Raw genomic sequence first — 14,749 nt, 5'->3', positions numbered from 1 at the left:
TTTTACTGTTAATGAAAGAATCAGTGTAACTCCCTATATAATTTTAGTGACTTGACAGACTTGTTCATCTCTGAAAGCTTTAAATGAGGAATGCAATTGTAATTCTCATGATACAGCTGAAACGGCCCACAAACCACTTCAGTTCCACTTCACTTTTCCTACAAGTGGACAATATCCAGCACAGAAAACGCCAGTCACTGCTGCTGACCATAAATATTTCCGCTGCAGAACACAGCTGCCATGGAGTCTCAGGAGTTTAGCAAGTTAGTGGAGCTAAATGCTTTGCAATATGAGTAGATTTCCAAGCTGTTGCAGAACTAAAGCCACCTCACAAAACAAGATTTCACTGTTATATAATGTGGCCGTGTAACGCACGACTATCTGCAAAGTGAATTGCGCCAAAAACCCCACTTGTTCAGACTATATCAAATGTGTTTTCCTGTCAAACTGCACTACATAAAGAACAACATGAAGCTAAAATAGTACACGAACACGACAATGAGCACTGGACAGAAGCATCCACCTACCATGCAAGTTTCCAGCCAAGGACTGATTCCCCTTTAATTCTGTCCTTCTTGTGACTTTGCGCATATTGATACACATGTAAGCGTTCCCAAAAATTGCCTAGCACAACAGAAATGCTGTCTTCTTCCCTTCTGTTCAGTAAAAGTAGTAAAAAAATCAGTCTTGTTCTCTTTAGCGCACTCTGCACCAGGTGGGTCCTGCAAGCAGCAAAAGGTGTTGTTTTGCTTGTGACAAGTTGGTGGAGAACAGAGGGAACTCAACAAGTAAGGCTATAAGAGCAAGACTATGAGAGCCTGAGTGGAGCAAAAATAGAAATTGTATCATTGTCACATACAGTGAACAAGAACACTTGAATACCAGGTTGGTAAAAAGGTCATAACCCATGTATGCCAAAGCAGGATGGCAAAAGAGTTTTTAAATCCACCAGCGAATATAGTCATGGTCTTTAAAGGAGACTACTATAGCTTCTGTGGTAGAAGCACAGTCAGGAAAGCGGGGTACTGGCCCTTGGACATCTGAGGCTTTTAAAGGTCTTTTAAGTTGTATGAGGTTTTGAGGGCCTTAGGAAAAGCGGATGGTTATGGGAAAGGAGGAGTTAACAGGGACTGTGGCCTGGACTGGAGGAATGTTGGGCAGGAGACAGCAGCTCCTGAAAGCACGTGAAGATAAGAACAGGGCATAAGGGGAGGAAAACAAATTGCTGTGGGGATCATGCTGGGGAGCACGAGGTCAGAGAATGTACCTTTGCTGCAGAAGGGCTAAAAATGGCTGCTGCTAGAAGAGGATGGTGAGGACAGGAGGAGAGACCAAAGAAGGAAGTTTCAGATACAGAAAAATGGGAGGAGAAAAAGAGCAAACTGTGAACTGGCTCGGGCTAAGGCAGCTGTTATAGTGGTGTTGGAGAAAACACAGGAGAGGGCACGGGATGGTGAGGAGCACAACTCTTAGAAGAAGATAACTGAGAAGCTTAAACAGAACTGACTGGGTACAATGGGTAGAGTGGCTGCAGTAAGAATTAGAAGGCAGGTAGAAAAATAAGGTCCTGAGGACTGGCCCGGAGACATTTGGGATGATCCCAGTCCACCTGGAACTATATCTCGTGAAACTAAATCACCTCCACGACCCTGGAGTCCATATGGCCCTTTGCATGAGGAGGGACAGGCATATGAATGAACAAGGGCAACGGTAGTGGTAAAAATAGCAGGGCCGGTAAAAATACAGGAGAGAAAGACCACTGAGACTGTGACCATTGAAATACAAGTAGCTACTACTCAGATTTAAGCTTTGGCTAAATTGGGACTTTCAGAGAACAATAACTATGTAGGGTGGCTGGCGACTTAAGGAGCATAGTTTGGTTTGACCAATGGTGATCAAAATCACCTGACTTAGCCTGTGCAGCCACCAAACAGGCCATGCTGAATGCCAGACCCTCAGAAACACCAGCTATGGAGAATTATACGGTGACAGCCAGTGCTGAGATGTGTTAAGGCAACTGGCTTGGTGTCTGTAGGGCTTTGTTTGGAAGAACAAAAATCAAATGTCTCCAGAGTCACATATTGTTAAAAGCAGTTACTGTCCATAGTTGTCAAACTGGTGCTGGAGGAAGGTGGAGTCCAGTTACTGTGAGCTAATATGCAAAACCATGGTGCTGGAGGATTCAGTCATCCACTGCATGTGATTAGGGGGCCTATGAACCCTGCTAACACAAATGGCGTGAATTTGGAAGGGTAGGCTGGCAGGTCTGAGAAATCTCTCCAGGAAGGAGAAGAGCCTAAGGAATCTAATAAAAAAGGAGAAGGCAAATAAATACAATAATAGAAGAAAGATAAGCAGTTATTATGCTTGCTAATACAGGCCCCGAGGGCAAACAAGCCAGGCCCTTGGAAGGGAAGGACAAGATGGACCCTTGTGGTTCTATGCAGGATGGCACAGAAGGTTTTATTTTTATTTTTCCAGGAATGCTGGATGAGTCATGAAGATGGCATTTGAAATAGAACAATAATAGGGTTTGGAAGAAAAAAATGGAGTGCCTGGGAGAAGATACAGCCAAAGTGAATAAGAAATCATTTATCACCTTAATGCACAGGATGGCAGAGTTGTGTGCTAGAAGTGAGAGAGAAGATCCCAAGAGTCAAGCATTGAAACTAGCGCAGGTGATCTCTAGCAACGAGAAAGCAACACTTTCAGTCCCATTAGCTGAGGAGCGGTCAGACTTTAAGCTCAGGCAGGTCCACTCCCTCAACCCTTTGGGACACAGTAGGTTAGAGTGATCGGCCAGAGGAGACTTATAGTACCAACCCTATGGGGGTACCTGTAGATGTAATGAATGGCTTCATTAATAGAGTCTAGTGCTGCTATGGATGTTCTGAAGCACACTGGGTGCCTGCGGGACACAGCATGCGGGCAAGTCTGCAGAGAGAGGTGGTGGTATTGTATGCAGCAAGACAGGGGAAAAATGGCACTTTAGGAAATGGTTTCCAATTAGGGAATAGTCTCATCTGGATCCAGCTAATAATTATTTGTGTGTGGATAATACAGAAACAAAGCCCCATAGTAATCTTGGTTAGACAGTGACGAATGGCAGTGTAGCCCCAGAAACACTTGAAACACTGTGGAGCTAAGCGGCAAAACAAATTTGTACACATGTGCTCAAGATAAGTTAGAGGGTGGAAAGATTAATACGCTTCTATTAATACCAGGATCTGATGCAAAACCACGGAAACCATATGAATGTCCAGTGAGGCTGAGGAACGATTGTGTCTCGCTACTATTAGCACTGTGGACTATGGAGTGCTGTAGTCCAGTGATCTGGTTTGTATAACTTACCAGTGTATCGAATAGTGATGGAAATACGTGGAGTCCAGATTTAAGGGCAGCAAACACTGTAACTCCACAAACAGCAACAAGTGCTGTTAAATTGTCAAAATGCATGACCACGGAAGTACAAGGACCCAAGCAGTTTTCAGTCATGAACACAGAAATATTTTCTTTAGTTTCTTTTTTTTTTTTGGTTTTGTTTTTGTTGTTGTTCATTTGTTGTTTGGTTTTGGTTTTGTTTTTCTGTTACCCTAGAAAGGAGTGCTGGTATAAGTTTGTTTCTATATTTCAAGGGAAATATATGTTACTTCACGTGAATTCCTCGTGTTTCACAATGGTCCTGCAGTCTGCCAATTACACGTCACCTGAATGTGTGATGTTAACCCATGAGTGAAGAAAAAATAAAATATCATAGATGCTGTAGTAAATTTCAGTTGGTTTTGTTTGAAACCTTTACATTTTTGGTAACTAAGGAGGTTCATATATCATTCGTGCACACAAAATTATGTGTTTGTCTAGTAAGGAACAATAGAGCAATCAGCACTGTCCATAACTCCTGTGACTTCTAAAGGAGTTTAGTGTGTAATTTAAAGAAGGAATTAAAATCTTAACGACATTTGAAAACTGCACGCAGCTGAAATATTAGTCAAAATTACTCTTCTGTGTCAAAAAGTGAGAACAGACTAAGCTTTTACATGGTAATTGTTTGAAACTCCTTTTTCCAAAATATATACATCATGAAAAAATCCATTTTCCAGATTTGTTTTCAGTATAACAGATATCAGCCCTACATCACTTTATCACTAGGCATTGATACCAGCAGGCGTATTGTGCTGCAGTCAGTTATTGAAAATAACAATTTGGCTTTTTGTAAAGCAATTGATGCTGCAGTTATTTGAATGGCTGCTTGACAGAAAGCACTGCAAGGTACCCTGGTTTCTGCTTCCCCAGAACTGATTCCTGTGGAGTTCCAACCCAAACTTCATCATTCAGTGGTAAAATTAGACAGGAATATTTTAAGAATTGTAATATGAGTGTAACTGAACAGCTTAAAAATCAGTAGTAGCATCTGTATTTTAGCATTTGACATTACTACGCATTTTAAAAATAGCACAGGACAAAAGCCTGCTTAAACGAAACAGGTTAGTAGCAATATTAATGTGAATGTTGAACTTAAATTGCTGGTTTACTTCTGTATTTTCATTAAAGTTGAGAATCTTTCTTAAAGGCTGTGTAAATTGCTGGGACACAGAAGGGGCAAGGACAGCAGTAAAAAGCTGAGCCTGCCTGTGCAAAGATGATCCCACACTGAACAAACTAAAATCTGCAAACTGCAGTTTGTCTTTAAGGTTGATCCTGGCCCAGCATTTATATTAATATTTTTATTATTATTATTTTCTTTTCTATTTCTCTATTATTAATTCTATTATTCTATTTCTCTTTTATTAATATTTTCTGATGTCTTCACACTTGCTTCTTTCAGGGAGTTATAGTAGTGTTATCTGAAGACATAGACACATGGCTGCAGGGAAGTGGCATCAAGGCATCACTCTGGCTTCACGGCATGGATCAGGGAAAGGAGGAGAGGCTGGAGCACCCATGCTGTGAGTCAAAGTGTTTGCAGGCAGCCCAGCGCTGAGCATTTGCCCTCAGCAGGGTAGATGCTCAGGGGCTGTGGGCAGCTTTCTGAAGCCACCCGTGGTCACTGTGTCTGGAGGAGCCAGTGAAACAGGAGGCTGACAGACAGCTGGCTAAAAAGCTGCCACTTATTTAAAAATCCACATAAATATCTGGGTTAAGCTTTAATGAGCAATGTTTCCCTTTCTGCCATTTTTCTTTCTCTGCTAAGCTGAAGGACAAGGGGTCTCCTGCTAAGTGAATGAAGCTGGGCATGGCTGGGGGAGGGGGAAGACAGTCTCAGCACTTCCCAGTGTCAGCAGGTAAGAGGGCTTTCAAAAGTGAGTATTCTCATCCATAATGATGGCCTCTTTCAAAGGCTGGAAAAGCCTCAGCAGCAGCTTGCAGTCATACATCGAGACAACAGCTCGATGCAAAGCGAGAGTTCGTTCCTATTCATCTAACACCTTACACAATTTTTGAAGACAGAAAATAGTTTTTGGTTACAAAACAATTTTCTTTCTATAGTTTTCCATAACAGAGACAAAGGAAATTTCATAAGCTGCACTCATCTTTCTCCATATTACACAAAGAAAAAAATCTTGCAATGCAAAGACCAGCATCAATTTCAACACCTGATCTAGAATCAAGTACAGAATGCTTGGTCTGTGTTTTTTCACCCCTTTTAAATGGAAGTCCTGACATAATTTTAATAGAAGTGGCATAAATACTACAGTTTAATGCTGTCTTGCTAATGAATGAAAAGAGATGCCAGCAGAAGCTGCATCATCAATTCTACAGACACCTTGCTTCTTCAGTGGTTTTAAGACTCAAAATGCACATGCATTTAATTTAATCTAATCTGTAAGGCAGTACTTCCAAGAGTAGAGTTTGTACTGGAAAATAAAGTGGCATCTTTTTTTTTTCCAGAGACATTAAACTCAAGTGTTTCCGGAAGATTATAGCAACTAAATAATCTAAATAATAATTAAATAATAAATAGATATTAAGCAATTTGTCATTATAATCTGTTTAAATAATCTGTCTGTTCAATACATTTTCTTGAAGACTACCATACAGAAATTTCCAAGTTGCTCTGTCCCAAACAAAATACCACTTTAACATACTGAAGCACAAAGAATGGTCTAAGTGCATTGAATGTCTCTTAAGACATATGTTAAGAGCACCTTTATTAAAATCTTAATTAGAATATATTTTGTTTTCATTAGTTTTCTCTGTTAGCTATGGTGAATTTTATTATTTAATTTTATTTATTTCTTTAGTGCTACGTATGTGTTACTGACTAATTCATACAGCTTTCTTGTGGTGGGCATAGGCCTAGGTGGGCTTAGGCTCCACCTCAGAACCAGTATCTTACCTGGGTCCTGCTCAATCAGCACCATTTTAACTGTTGTGGATCCTGATGCTTAGCTATATAAACTGACATAAGATTATTTAATTAAATGGTCTCTGGGGCTGTAGTCTAGACTAATAAATTTTAATTCTCACATGCACTGTGTACCAGCAATGTAATGGCAGCTTGGGTCCGAGTATCTGCATTCACAAAGCAGAAAGCATTTGACCAGCTCAAGGTACTTTCACCTCCTCTGTGATCTTGAGCCTTTGCACTGTGTGTGTACACAGTGCAGGCTTTTTTTCCAGACAATGATAAAGATTTTCAATAAACCACTGTCTTAATAGAGCTGCGAGTCCTACATCAGCAGCAGAAGTATAAAATCCAGTGTAACGTTATGGTAAAGTCCATTATTTAACCTTAGAATTTCATACACTGCACCACTTGAGCTTTACCCTTGCAGTCTATAAGGTAATAATAGTAATTTCAGTGAGATTGCAGACTTGCAAAGCTCTGTTACATACACAGCCTTCTTCACTGTAACACAAGATTTACAAGGCACTATATAGGAACTGGAACACTGTAAAACCTGATGCGGATATTTGAAGTAGCAAAGCACTTTACAGTGGTTAATGGTAACGGATGGATGACAAAAATGAGTCATGATAATACTACTATTCTGTAGAAGCGTGAGCAAAACAGATGTTAAACCTCCTTTTTCTTGATGCTCAAACAGATTTTTTTTTTTGCCAGTATCTTCTTTAACCTAAGTCTGATACCTTTCCATTACAAATTCCCTTTGCTCCTGTCTGTCTCTGCGCAGGAGGGCACTCACTGCACCTTTGCTCCCGGCCTGCTCACTGCTAAGCGGGCTGGGTTCCTCATGGGCTTCCAGGTCTCCGTATGTGCATGGGCTGCCCAGCACAGGAGCAACAGCCTGTGGTGGCAGTCTAAACCGCGTGGCACACTTGTGTCCTTTTTTGTTCTTGCAGCCTGAATATTTAATAGGGAAAAGAAAAGCACCATCCTTGCCTGCCCAGGAGCCAAGGCCCAGCTGCCTAGTGGTGTCACAAGCTGAGTCACCGGCACCTGCTTCACCTTATCTCACAGAGGCTTTACCTGGCCAAAGAAGGTCTTCTCTCCTCGTTCTGTAATATACTCTGCATGTTAATACCCAGAAGCCACATTTTGATCAGCAGTGAAAGGAAACAATTAAAGAATGAAGAAACGGCTGACCCAAACTGGCTTTGTTCCCTTAAGGATCGTTGTTTTGCCCTGAGAAGCAAAGCCCCTGAAATCCGTATTTTGTATTCTGCACATCTGATGTGAAGTAACAGTAATTTGATATGAAGGACATCTTGAGATATTCTGCCTTTGTGAATATGAATGTAGGAATCTGCAGAAACTGTGAATGAACATTTACAACAAGCTGTGAGCCTCCTACTGATGCACTCAAATACAAAACAGGAGGCGAGAGAGAGAAGTAAGAGAGATGAATTTGTTTTCCTACCAAACAGCTGCCTTCTTTAACAGAAGAAACTAAAAAGAAAACAGCGTGCGAAGAGGCCAAAAGCTGCATTAATTACTGTATTTTTAGATGCTACAAGCACAATTTTGATAAACACTCTAAACTGTGAAAAAATTGTACTGTCAATGCAATTAAGTCTTTTTTCTTCATGCAGAATCATCAATGCATGTGCCTGCTGAGAATATATTGTGGGCTGTGCAATGCAGTTACCCTTTGATTAATGATTCAGGGCATTCAGTAGGGACCACACAAACTCCTGGGGGATGCCACAGTAAGGCAGCCCAATGTCATCATTTAATTTCTTCTCTTGACCTACATTAGAAACAGTGAAGACACCGTCACTATTGAGGGTCAAATTCCAGCCGTGGTTATAGAAAACACAGAGTTAAAAAACAATAGACGCACAGCTTAGGAGCAAAATTTGACATGGAGAGATTACTTCTTGGGTATTTAGAGGGGTGACATTTATTTGTTTATTTAGATCAACTGGAGAATGTGGGAAGGTTTCAGACTAATTCTTACGTTAGCTTTAATGGTTGGGCTGCTATGAGATGAGCATATCAGAAAGAAGCAATCCCCCAGCTGGAAAAAGCTACATCTTGTTTCTTAGCTGGTTAGTATTTCTATTTAGCCAAAATATGGCATTAGAGCTGGTATTTTATCAGAATAGACCTAAAAATCAGCCTGAGATAATCCTTTTCCTAGAGGCACCCACAGCTAGTGACATCAGCTTGTCAATTGGATTGCTTTTCTCCACTGACATGAAGCCCTCCATGTCATGCCAGTGGGCAGTGATCATATTATCTCACGAAGTTTTCAAAGCTGAGCAAGGTAACACGGCATATTTGGGTTTGTAGCCTTCAGCACGTAAGAAAACACCAAGAAGTTCAAAATGTAGCACCTCCTTCAAACCACATTGTCTACTGTTTGGGTAGCAAATATGTCTCCTGCTTCTCAAACTGGCTCTCTGTACAGTATTTAGCTTATTCTTGCCCAAGGTCTCAGTTATTATCTTCAAGCATGTCATTGTTTCAACCAAGGTTAACAGAAAGGCCAACATTAGCAACGTTGCCATCAGCACTGTTTCTCTGACATGCTGAAATTTTCTACAGCGAGGGTCAAGCTCATCTGCACTAGAGACATCATTTTCCCCAGGGCTATGTGTTTGGAATGTATTTCCTGAATAACCAAAGGGCATCTCTGTGCAAAAGTTATTTTCAGCTTTGACTCCATTTATAAGCTCAAAGCATCTTCACTATTCTCATTTTTCCCACAGGGAACAGATGCAAAAATAGAAATGATAGATGCTAGTCGCATTATTTTCTGCACTTCAGAAAGCTGTTCAGACACTATGTTATGAAAATCTACATGATATGAAATGCAACAAAAGAATAAAAATGCTTACATATATGAGATTACAGATAAGGAATATTCTGGCTGTAGTGGGAGTTGCCATTTAAAGCAGCTTCACTGTCTTGTTAAGCAGGAACACAAATATCAGAGGAAGGTTAATATTTTTGCTAAGTACAAGTCCTATAAAAGTTTCTACTTGTTTGTTTGTTTGTTTTTTAAAGGTAATCATTAAAATCCCTATGGTGTTACTTATGAAATGTAGTCCACAGGGTCATATACACTGCAAACTGACTTCAAATCTACAAATTGTCACTTATTAAATACTTCCTCTGAGTATGGTCATAAAATATCAAGAACAAAACAACACACTCTGTGCTTAGGAAGCCCACAAGGAGCTGCTTCTAGCCTGGCATTAAAGAATTCAGGCAGCAATACTGCGACTCCATCAATTGTCTACTAAGTTTGAAATTGACCCAAACTTGTGAAGACATTAATTACCCATGGCATTCACCAAGAATTTGTCTTTTTGTCTTTTAATGCATAAGGAAGTTGATTTTAAATTAGGTAAGTCACAGCAACTGCTAAAACCATGTTCTATGTATTTATAGGCAGTTCACCAGCTCTCATGGGCTGCCACAGCTTTCCTCACCTTCAAACCAGAGATGGTTTAGTGTCTACACCTTTGCAACTGGAATGGTACATAAAGCTTTCTGTCTTATAGAAACAGTCTCAGATTAATCACTTAATTACTGCAAAATATTAAGCTTTATGTGTTAGGCAAAACGAGTTATTTCTATTGCCAAATCAATGTAACTGGTATGTACCTCTTTAATGAACAATGTATCTCTCGAGCTACTTTAGGGAAGGTTAGGTTCTATTACATGCAACAGGCATAAAAATGCTTATCTCATATTTTTTTCCCCATCCTTGTGTATCCACCTCTCCTTATGTAAAGAAGTGACCCATTCTCCCTAAAAAGAGTAAAATTTTTAACCCTCAAAATCTAGACTTCAAAATCCTTCAGGTGCTTGGAAGTGTGCTTCCATGCGTAAGCAGAACTAGCCTAAGACTGAGAGTGTTAATGAGTAAAGTTGTTTTATTGGCAGACAGTCTCCATTCCAAGGATTTCTCTTACGCATTAACTAATATAAAAATAAGTCCTTGGACCAAGCAGCAGAACTACTGTATCCTATTTCTGCTGCCCTCCACTTGTGAGATCTACCAGCTAAGAAGCTCTGCCCTCAACATTTAGAAGCGAGTTAATTGGACAATTTCAGCAGAAGGAAGGAGGGTAACCCAAGCAGTGTACACCACAGACTTACATTTCCCTGTTGAGACACTTTAGGCACTTAAACCCTTCATGAGTGAAACCTTGACTGTCTATTTTGCAAATGGAAGAATAACTTCAAAGCACTCAATCTAAGAATAAGCTAGTCTAGTTGTATTCTAAAGAAAGTGGGATTAATTGCTCTTTAGATGAGCCCTCCTCTCTTCTCTGACTGTGGAGAAAATCTGGGTGAATCCCTGGAGCAAGAATCCCGTTCCGAACTCTGTTGCTGCTTCCTTCTCCCCTCATGGTCTCATGTCTACAGTCATCCTCTTAACATTAACTGGACCAGAGAAGCCAAATTTGATAAGAACCAAAACTGACAAACTACCTACCTGATCAAGTGCCTCGGTGTCCTTAGGGACCAAAATTCAAGGCTAAATAGGAAGAACATAAGACATTACTGACTGCCTAAAGAGGATGGCAGCACTGACTGCTACTCCATGAGAGATCAGAGGCAGAAAAGGCAGGAAACATGAGAATAGTAGAAGCCTTCAATTGCCCTTATGAAGGTTCACACCGGTACATAACGCAGAAATCACTTTTTCGTGAGTCCATTGATAAGTACATCTTGAAGTATCTGTGAAGGCAGTCACAAAGTGGGACACCTCCCTCAACCTTTTCCTGACTATCGAGGTGACTTTGCTCAAAACTGCACATATGAATCTAGATGAACTCTGTATTGCTACAGGAGCAACAAAAGCCGAAAATATATGCTGCAATTTTGCTCTGTTTCAAGAAGCAGAGGCACACAAAGATGAGGAAACTTGTTTAAAGCAAGCAGCTAAGAGAATTAAAACCTTACAGATAGTGTGGAGATTATTTAAGGAGCCAAACTGATGAATGCATACCACAGATTTTTTAAAATGTATTTTATAAAGAGTGGTAAAGTCATGAGAATTGAACAGCAGGTACAGAAGGTTATTAGAAACAAGAAGACATTCCTCAGGAGGCTGAAGCTGTGTAAAACCTAAGGAAAAGGAAATTATTACGGACTCTGGCAGATTAAATGTGAAAACATAACTAGAAGGGCCAAAAAGAGAGTTTGAAGAGCAACTGGCAAAAGGAATTAAAACTAACCCCAAAATCTTTCTTCAAACACATCAGTGGCAAGAAGCTTGGCAAAGTCTGTAAGGTCAACTGATGATCAAAGTGCACAAGACAAACCTGAGAGAGGACAAGATTGCAAAGAATAAAATAAAATCTTTGTGTTAGTGTTCACTGTAAAAGAAACTGGGCAGATTTCCATGCTGAAATCCTTTATTTTTGAGCAACACAGTAAAGGAGACCTCTGACATCTATATTGTATTTTACAGTTACTTAAAAGTGACTGGTAATAAACTGCAAAAACCCTCTGGCATTCAGTAAGCAGTTCTAAAGGAGAGCTGAGATGAAATCAGTACTTACCAGGAGTGGTGAGTAACCTCTCTCTACAAACTGTCAAAATAGTGGAAGATGGTAAATGCAAGTCGAGTTTTTCAAAATTGGTTAGATGCTAAGCAGATTTGTGTGTCCAAAGAAGAGCAATGAAGCTCGTGAAGGGTCTAGAGCACAAGTCCTGTGAGGAACCACTGAATGAACTGGAGCTGTTTAGCCTGGAGAAAAGGAGGCTGAGGGGAGACCTTATCTCTCTCCAGACACTTCTCCAGTGTGAGTCCTCCCATTGGCTAGAGTTCTTCATGAACTCCTCCAGTGTGGGTTCCTTCCACAGGGTGTGGTCCTTCAGGAACAGACTGCTGCAGCATGAGTCCCCCGCAGGGTCACAAGTGCTGCCAGCAAACCTGCTCCAGCCTGGGCTCCTCTCTCCATGGGGCCACAGGTCCTGCCAGGAGCCTGCTCCAGCGTGGGCTTCGCACAGGGTCACAGCCTCCTCTGGGCACCCACCTGCTCTGGCGTGGGGTCCTCCCCAGGCTGCAGGTGGATCTCTGCTCCACCATGGACCTCCAGGGGGACAGGTGGCCTCACCATGGTCTGTACCACAGGCTGCAGGGGAATCTCTGCTCTGGTGCCTGGAGCACCTCCTGCCCTCCTTCATCACTTACCTGTGTGTCTGCAGAGACATTTCTCTCACATCTTCCCTCTCCTCTCTCCCAGGTACTATTGTGCAGCAGTCGTTACCCTTTCTTAAATACATTATCCCAGAGGTGCTGCCTGCTGGGCTTGGCTTTGGCTAGCAATAGATGTGTCTTGGAGCTGGCTGGCATTGGCTCTGGCCGACACAGGGGAAGCTTCTGGTATCTTCTCACAGAAGCCGCCCCTGAGACCCACCCTGCTACCAAAACCTTGCCATGTAAAGCCAGTACATGTGGCCAGCCCACCAAGTCACAGCTTATATGGAAACTGTTCGCTACCTTTGACTGCCCTCACTGCTTTATCCTGAATCTTTTTCTGTTTCTGCAATAAGTCCTTTTTGAGAAGAGGAGATAAGAACAGTATGGTGTTCAAGATATGGGTGACCCACAGACTTACAAATGTTCAGCTTGTTCTCTGTTTAGTTTTCTATTCATTTTCTATAAATTCCTCATACTTGACATTTTCTGATTATTACTGAGATGGTAGTTCTACAAAAATTACTATTTTAATCAATAATGTCTCTGTGAACCTGTTGGTTGTCCAAAAAAACAGAGGCTTTTTTTTTCCAGGCTCCTTTGCCGAAGTCTCCCATCCCTTAACCTGCTATATATCTTGTTTCGTTTAAAAATATATTTGCTGAACAAATGGAATGAAAATTAGTAGAAGCAAAAACTTGAAAATAACAAGAATGCTGAATTCATTTGCATGGTTCTTGCTTGTGTAAACAAGTCCTACAAGTAAAGCATTACTTTTTCCTTACATATCAATTCAGCTTCTAACTCACATGGCAAAAAAAGGAGCAAAGGGAAAAAAATCTCACAAAGAATGAGAAAACCTTGATTTGCCCATGACCAAGCTGAATACTTGCCTAATACCCTGGTTAGGATGCACTTACTGTTGCCCTGAACCTAGAAGAGGCTCTCAATAAGCCAGGTGATACTTAGTATGCCAACCAACTTGGCCCAGGGATGTTATAACGAGCCTGAAGTTTTACTTTTCCCTAGGGAAAAATAAATCCTGCATGCATTCAACTGTTGTATTTCTGATACACGTGTTTGCATAGAGAAGATAATGAGATATTTATAAGTGGAATGATACATTACCCTATAAAATTGATGAGCAATCCATGCATCACGCTCTATGAGAGTCAAGAAATTAATCAGTCACAAAGTATCCTTTTTTGCTTCCAAAGTTTAATTTTTAGAGGAGTTGTGAAAATCGTAAACTACGAAGAAGTCAAAAGTTAACATTCTGCCGTAGCACAATTTCCACATCTGATTTGAAAACTACCTAATAGAAAGGCTAAGTGCTTATTTGTTTCATTAAATAATGCAAGTGAATAATGAAGTCAGTGGTGCAGTTGATCTACCAGAAAACAGGCAAAGGGAAAGAAAAAATCCACAAAAAGGGTATATTCAGGAGGTTTTGGCAGTGAGAAGAACTATCCAAAAACATGAAGATATACAGCTTAGAGCAGGGGGCATTTCATATGAATTATACAGGCTAAAGGATTATCTTTCAGAGGTGCCTCTCAGTAGCTTATGAAGAATGGTTCAAGGGCTAGAATAGATGGATGACTGGAGAGACCATACCTCCACCGTTACAATATAATAGCCAGAAACTTGGCACAAGTCTGAGAGTTAATTTCACTTCTGGGCTGCTCTGGAGGCCATATAAGTATCACCCGTTCCTTGCCTGGAACTGGCTGGAATTCAGTCTTAGACAAGATGTACTAGTAATACTTTCAGAACCCTGCAAAGTTCAGAAATGTTCATGTCAGAGTTACTCCACACTGATGCAATGCCTGCTTAAAGCAACCTACAATTTAACAGCTATAAATACCTTCGGATATTTGCAGCAAGAGCCATGATATTGAAGAGATCGTTCTTCAGTTCATTGGTTCCACTAGGTTTTTGGTTGGTCTGTGACCCTTAAACATTAAGAGTGATATCACGGACAAAAGAATTAATTCTACCAGGTAAGACTGTGAGCCACTTTGTTGAGAAGGAAAAGGGACAAAGTAAAAGCAAGCCATACCACACTCAATTGAAACTGCTGAATTAATCTGTTTTGTCCTTTAACGTCCCTTAGAAAGACACTTGCTTCCTGTTAATTTAATATCAGCCTTCCATCACTGTTATTTCATTCTTTCTTT

General features: G+C 40.8%; 1 protein-coding gene across 3 annotated transcripts in view; it reads right to left on the bottom strand.

Annotated features, from left to right (window-relative positions):
* Positions 1 to 14,749, bottom strand: part of FGF14 (fibroblast growth factor 14) — a 412,364-nt gene that overhangs the window by 239,311 nt on the left and 158,304 nt on the right. Inside the window, exon 1 of one of the 3 annotated variants that reach the window (XM_065644063.1) lies at positions 528 to 757. The exons of the other annotated variants lie outside the window; for them this stretch is intronic. Within the exon in view, the coding sequence (XP_065500135.1) occupies positions 528 to 530 (3 nt within the window). The 5' untranslated portion in view covers positions 531 to 757. Of the gene's footprint in view, positions 1 to 527; positions 758 to 14,749 lie in introns of those variants that run through there. 3 annotated transcript variants of the gene reach the window in all.

This window comes from Caloenas nicobarica, chromosome 1 (assembly GCF_036013445.1).
Source record: "Caloenas nicobarica isolate bCalNic1 chromosome 1, bCalNic1.hap1, whole genome shotgun sequence".
Taxonomy (NCBI): Eukaryota; Metazoa; Chordata; class Aves; order Columbiformes; family Columbidae; genus Caloenas; species Caloenas nicobarica.
This window is presented reverse-complemented; position numbering and strand designations above follow the sequence as displayed.